Raw genomic sequence first — 7,529 nt, 5'->3', positions numbered from 1 at the left:
AGGGGGAGTTAATACGCGCTGTACTCTTTTTCCCTTACGAGGTTTTGTCCCACTGGATTTTCCTTGTAAGGTTTTTAATGAGGCAGCTGAAATGCGTATTATTAGAGATGTGTACTCTTTTTCCTTCACTAGATTTTTTTTCCTACTGGATTTTTTCTAGTAAGGTTTTAACGAGGCACATTATCTACCAATTAGACATTCAAGGGGGATTGTTATAAATGTACTTACATTATAGTGAATGTCTATCAAGATCTATCAAGATCTGCTTTGATATCTATTAGGATTTGAAGCATCTGTCTTTTACTTAGATTAGAGTAAATTTTCCCTATAAATAGAGGGTTTTGTTCATTGTATTGACAATGTGATGATCTCTCATCCCTCAAGAGAAGAAATAAGAATCACTCTCTCTATTGTCTCTACTCTTCATCTCTATTCTTAGTTATTTTATAACAGTCATGAAGTGAAAATAATTTTGTTAAATGAATTTTCCTCCATACCATACACACTCTAGCTCAGAGGCGGATCCAGGATTTGGAGTCTCCGGATGTCAAGTAGACTCATTGATTAAATTAATCGGAGACTCCAAATCGTAAATCCGAGCCAACTTATGGACAAGAGGTTCATTGAATCTCCTTCGACGAAAAACAATGCTATTTATACATGATTTAAAAAAAATTATGGTTTATATAGTAAATACTGAACTCGATAAAACAAGAAAATTTTCAAAGTTACACTGTAGTGATTGATTAAACTTACTAAAAAGGCAGATTGTCAACAAATTTCGAACCTAGCCTGTTAGGTGAAATTAACAATCTTGTGCCACCTAGACAATAGGCCACTTTGGTTGTTTGGATGGCAAGTTTGTTATATATATATATATATATATATATATAGTTTCCGTTGAAAATTAAGGATGGCATGCCACCCCGAACACCCTTAATAGATCCGCCCCGGCCCTAGCTAGATCCTTCTAGAGCCCAAATGATAATAATAGTCCATGTCAAATCCATGGATCGTTGCTTTAACCTTTGTCATTATTTAAAGAGTGTGGCAAAAATAACCACAATATTCTACAAGGTAGGGGGTCTGACCGAAGAATTCCCAAGACTAAAGGTTATAGTATAAGCTAAGGTGTTCACATCTTGTTAATTTTAGTTAAGTGAATTGGTGAATAGATTAACAAGATATGAAAATAAATATGATTTTACTATAAAGTTATATATGCTAATCATAACTTGGTAGGAACGACGAAGCTGCATGCCATGCAATTCTAGGAAAATGATCGAAACTCTTCTATTATGCAATGTTGTTTATTCACGTCGATACAAGTTAATACCTGATTATGTATACTTTATTATAGGGTAAAATAATAATTTGGTGCAAGTGTTTGATACGGATAATTTTTTTATCTCCTTTTAATACAAGCAGAGAAGACAAAAATGCAAAAGGTGTAGGGAACAAGAGAAGTATCTTAAAGCAAATACCTCCACCTCTTATCTCAATCTCTGAGATAAGATTCTACCTTTTGTAAGGGATAAAACATGTATGAGAAAAGAAGATAAGAAGAGAATACTTTTGAGACTAAAGACTTAGTAGCCATGTTTAAAAAAGTTTGGTGCGGCTAGATTTTCGCTGTACGGGGAATTTAAAGAAGAACCCGTAAACTAAAAATCCTCGCTACGACTCGGATATAAAACATTTACTGGTTACTTCAGGAGAGTGCAGGTTCAGGTTCAAATTTGTTCACTAAGTAATGATTTAGCAACATACGAAGTTTAATAAATTCTTGGCTATACAATTATGAAGATAAAAAGTAAATTTGCTCCCCCAAAAGCTTTTAACATTAAAAAGAAGACATCTACAGGTAATTAAGTTGAAAATGTAAGCATTTACATTAATATGCTTTGGGAGCATATGAGATACTAGTTGATACTACTAGCAAGTTGTAATTGATGAACCTATATAATTAATTATCCTAGAAGAAGCAACAACAGCATCAGAAGCCTCTGAAGTCTGTCTGGTTGGGTTGAGACGCTTCAACTAAGACTAGCAAAAACACGTCGCTCCCATGCATAGCTGAAAACAAGAGAACTTGTTAGCTTCATAAGCAAGACAACAAAAATGTCGCATTTCAACAACTCATCTAATATAACTATGTAGCGAGAATGCTCCAAGAAACATATTATTCTTACTGTTAGATGAGACGGAGTATACTTAACTGCACAACAAAAACTGGACAATGAAATACAACACAAAATCATGATCAAACAACACTAAGAAGCCAAGACATCTTTCTGGTTCTGAAAAATATAAACATTAACTTTAGATGCTTCACTAGTAAACTGAAGGCTCAGAAGAACAGTAAGGCATTTAATCTGGTCTTCCACGATAAAGTTATGGGAAATACAAATTGTAATAGGTAGATCTCTTTGAAATCAATAATGCAACTCCATTGGCATAAAATAACCCTTTGAAAGTTTCAAGCCACAAGCTAATTCACCTGCAGCTGCAGAGCTGTCCAAACTATATCTGAGCAAAAAGGCTATGCATAGAACAGCATGTTCAGTAGTGTCATCCTACGTGGGGTCTGGAGAGGGTCATATGTACGCTCTGTTTATGAATATAAGGAACTACTAAAATTTTATTTCAGATGTCTCGCTTCAAACACTAAGTGTATATAAGGAACTATTGCCTACTGCCAACAGTTCAATTAAGTGAACTTCAAATAGAAAATGTGTGAAGAATATTAGCATTAGCTATCAAGTATACTTCTCGGAGCCATAATTATAGCATTACCTATCAAGTATTCTTCTCGATTCCCTAATAATAGCATTACCCATCAAGTATACTTCTCAATTTCCTAATAATAGCACTACCCATCAAGTATACTTCTCGATTCCCTAATAATAGCACTACCCATCAAGTATACTGCTCGATTCCTTAATAATAGATTACCCATCAAGTACACTTCTCAATTCCCTAATAATAACATTACCTTTTTTTCATTGTGCATTGAGCTTTTATCTTCTAAACTGAAATTTCTAAATAGACTCCACATATTCTCTAGGAGACGTCCCACAATGTCATTATGTCTGAGTTCGTTTTGTTCATTGTGGGTCATAATTTTGCTCCTCGACACTCACAATTGTTCCTTGATTTTCTGATTACCAAAACTATAGAACAATATCCCAAAAACGATCCTTTTTCTAATTCAGAGAAATTATAATCACAACTAGGGATTTAGTCTAACATAATTTTATTTGTACCTGTGTCAATAGCTATTAAATTATAGCACAACATCAACTTGGATGCATGAAAAAGAGCCCATTAAAACTTTATACTTCGTAAACTTCAAATGATTTAAGGTGATCATGATCAGTACCACTTGCTCATATCTGAGCAAGAGGCAGATAATAGCTACGAAAATATTAGTAGTATCTTTTTTGGGATATCAAGATATCTAATAAGATGCGACAATTATTGAACAGAAGTTACATTTTGTGAAACCCAAAGATTTCCAAGTTGTACCGTGGATATTGTCTCTCCTAACAAGATCCTAAACATGCCATGAACTATAAGATGAATGATAACCGTACATTTAAAAAAAAAGACCGAATCTATTATCAGCTAAAAAATAACACACATAATCCCGTCATCGACACAGCACAATGAGTAGAAGGTTTACTTGATCTCTTTCTTAAACATGAGGAGAGCAGATAAAGGAGCATTGAAAGGAAAGCACGTTGATCCCAGTCCCACCTATTACTTCAATGATACATATAGTGGATGAAGTATATCTGTTTTCTTGAACACGATTTCTTCCAAAACTTGTAAAGATCGAAGATGGCAACTACTAAGGCAGGAATCATGACGTACAAACGGCCTAAACATTTATTGTAATTCCAAACCAGAAGTCCATCTTATGATATCACTCTTATCCCCTCATCTATACATGGGGACGGGGCAACAATCACGACATAATATATTCATAAACCTTCTTGAATCCACTTCTTTCAGACGCTTACCACCAACTTTAGTACACAAAGTTAAGCAGGTTTTCCAAACAGAAAATAAGAAGAGTGCTGCCACCAAGGTTCAAACTAGGGCTACCAACTCGCATAAGCAACGAAAGAGGCACAACCACTAACTACCCTAATCAAATAGATATGATTGAGGGGTCAATTTAAAGTAAATGATAGTTTTTCGAGGTATATACACATATGTATATAGAACTTTTTCAAGGTTGACGGGTGTACGTGCACCCCCCGATTTTTAAGGCTAGGTCCGCCCCCGAGTCAGGTTTCTCTAGGACAAAGGATATAAACCTTCAAGTTTGTGACAGTCTTGCTCATTTTAAAACTGTAGGTCAAGATTTGAAGAGACACAGGCACATCTCCACAGAGGTGTCTGTTACCTAACCCAGATTAGAATGTTTCTTGTCTGGCACGGACATTACGAAAGGTGCTATCCTCTACTTCACCAAAATTATAAGGCTCTATAACACATCGGCCACTGGCCAGTTTACTTATCTACCAAGAGCAGCACACCTTTCAAAACTACATCAGTGCTGGCATAAAAAATACATAATTGCTGAAGTTCAAGAGTGAACTTCTGCCAGCTAGTACCGAATAAAGTAATATATACAGAAATTACAAATGAACTAAACACAACTACAGCTCTCCTAACTACTACATACCACTTTCAAGTAATTTATATTCCACAAGAACTCTGGTAGGACTTTGAGAACACAAAGAGAACATTTATCTGAAGAGCGAAAAGAAATAATATGACTTTCTAATGGTTTAGGGCCTGAAGGAACATGTCAAAGCACCAGGACGAAAAATTAAGTTATATAGCGACGGGATACAAATTAGTCATCATGGATATGAAATTCTGAAGTACCTAAAAACCTTAGAAGATAAAAGGAGCATAGAAGGTCTACAACCTACGAATTCCATTGGACGAGTTCATTCTCTCCTCCCATGATTTAATCTAGTAATTAAATTGTGGATTGACCTTTATTCCTTTTAATTTCCTTCTTTATATGCTCATCCTTCGATTTCATCTCTATCTTCTTCGATGTGTTCAACTTCGGTGTCTTGAATTACATTATATAAGCTGATGTCAATAATCCAATATGCTCGATGGAATAATCGGGAAATAAGAAATCCCTAATCAAATTAAAGGGACTTTCTACATCTCGGTGACTACATACAATTCATATATACTTTTTAACATAACATATCAAACTTACATCCATGACCATTTTGTTCGCTATGCTATGAACTACTAAACGCAAATGAAGAACAGATAAAACCAACAACAACTAAGCAAAAGCTATTAGCTTTATCACCAATGTACCTCAAAAAAAACAACAATTGCAGAAAAACTATAAACAATATAAACCAATAAACCCATATGATCAGTCTTTCATATAATAACTAATCAAACTACACTTAATTCAATCACAATTAACCACATTGCATTAACCAATACCAAAAACCAATAAATTCTTCACCTTTAAACAAGCAACGATCAACGTCAGAATCCAACGCGACACTGCCTTGAACCGCCAGTCAAATTCCCCGTTGAATTATTCGACCCAACCCCAACTGCCAAATCCTTACAATAAACCCTCAAAAACCTCCTCCTCGCTCTCCACCCCCCTGCCTTAAACCTAACCCTAGCTACCATCCTCACATTAAACCCAATTGCTCCTCTCCTAACCCTCTCCTTATTCATCTGATCGAATGCCCGGTTATCCACATACGCACCCGCAGTAGCTAAACTCGCTTTCTCAATCGTCTCAGCCTTCTTATCTTGATAAAACGGAGCAATTGTAGTGTCGGCAAGTGATACGTAATCGTAAAACACACCAGCAGCAACGTCGTCGTAGTAAATTGTCATTTTTTTATTAGGGTTTCTCACTGTAAACCTAATATCCCAATTTGCAGTGATCATAGAGTTATTAAGATTCAATTTTGACACTGAGAACGAGTCGATACGAAATTCGGGGAGCTTAGGACGGAGAATTAGCCATAAGATGAAGATAAAAGTACCAGTGATGATTATAGCGGCTATAGCTATAGCGATTATGCGGCGGAGGAAGGTGGTGCGTTGGTGGTCGGCGGCGGTGTAAGGGTGTTGTTGTTGGTAGTAGGGGTGGTGGTCGTTGTGGTGGTAGTAGGCTGGTGGTGCGGCGACGTATGGGTAGGCGGTACCAGAGGGCGGCGGTGGTGGAGGTTGGGGGTAGCCGTTAGGGTTTGGCGGTGGTTGTCCGGTGGCGGGGTAACCGGTGACGGGTCGATTTGGGTCGATCATTGGCGGAGGATTTTGGAGTAAAACGGGAAAAAGGTGGAGCTTTTATAGTGAATGTTGAGGTGGGTTTTGGGGTTTGGGGTGGGCTGCGGGGGGTGAGGGGGACTTAGGGAGTAAGGAAAGGAATATTGAGGAAAGTACGTTAGGGATGGTATTCTACTGGACTAAAATAGTGGAAATAGATACTTTGTGGGTGATTTTTTGATATTTTAAAAAGTTTGGGGGTTAATATGTAAATAAAATCTGTATTTTGGAATGGTCTAATTTTGATTCATGTCGGATAAGGTTCATTTGGAGAAAGTGTCGGAGGGTGGAGGTGCGGTGAGGTATATGCAGGTGGTGTCAGATGATGGTGGTTGTTAGGTGTAGCCGTTAGGTCTAGTGGTGGTGCTTCGGTGACGGGGTAACTGGTGATCAGACGATTAGGGTAGCCACGATGGAGAAATTTTGAGTGGCAACATGGGAAAATGACGAAATTCTTGTAACGAAATAGAGAGGTTGGAACTACGGTGTAAGGAATGAAATATTGAGAAAAGTGGATTAGTAATTGGATTCTTTTGGGACTAAAAAGAGTGGAAATTGATAGTTGAGGGATGATTTTTAATATTTTAGGAAGTTTGAGGGCTAATATGTAAATAAAGTTTGCATTTGGGATCGATTAATTTGAATTCATGTCGAACAAAGTTCATTTGGAGGAAGTGCTTGAAGGTGAAGGTACGACGACATATTAGCAGATGGTATCGGGTGGTGGTGGTGGTTGGGTGTAGCTGTTAGAGTTTGATGGTGGTGCTCCGATGGCGGAATAACTGATAACGGATCGATTTGGGTCGGTCATTGACGAAGAATTTTGGAGTAAAATAGAAAAATGGTGGATGTTTTATAGTGGATGTTGGGATGGAGGTGGGGGAGAAGGGGAGAGGACTTAGGGTGCAAGGAATGGAATATTGAGTAACGTGGATTAGTGATTGTATTCTTTTGGAACTAGATAAGTGGAAATAGATATTTTGGGGTGGTTTTTGATATTTTGAGAAGTTTGAGGGACTGATATATAAATAAAGTCTACATTGGAGTTTAATTAATTCGAATTCACTTTGAGATGGATTCTACTGAGGGTCAAAATTGAGAATTTTAATTAAGAAGGAGCAGTTTTATCCGTTGCATCATATTCTTGGAAGATAGGTACTTCACCGGTTAATTTGTTTTTTGGATGG

At 37.1% G+C, this 7,529-nt stretch overlaps 1 protein-coding gene across 1 annotated transcript; it reads right to left on the bottom strand.

The window, feature by feature from the left end:
* Nucleotides 1-1,818: 1,818 nt before the first annotated feature.
* Nucleotides 1,819-7,264, bottom strand: LOC107853980 (NDR1/HIN1-like protein 10). The gene is made up of 2 exons (XM_016698961.2): nt 5,519-7,264; nt 1,819-2,076 (listed from the first exon to the last, which is right to left on the bottom strand). Exon 1 carries the CDS (start codon nt 6,319-6,321, stop codon nt 5,542-5,544), a length of 780 nt encoding a protein of 259 aa, XP_016554447.1. The 5' UTR covers nt 6,322-7,264; the 3' UTR covers nt 1,819-2,076; nt 5,519-5,541.
* Between the last annotated feature and the right edge of the window lie 265 nt (nt 7,265-7,529).

This window comes from Capsicum annuum, chromosome 11, assembly GCF_002878395.1.
Source record: "Capsicum annuum cultivar UCD-10X-F1 chromosome 11, UCD10Xv1.1, whole genome shotgun sequence".
Classification (NCBI taxonomy): Eukaryota; Viridiplantae; Streptophyta; class Magnoliopsida; order Solanales; family Solanaceae; genus Capsicum; species Capsicum annuum.
The sequence above is the reverse complement of the archived record's forward strand: the minus strand, read 5'-3'. Positions and strand labels throughout refer to the sequence as shown.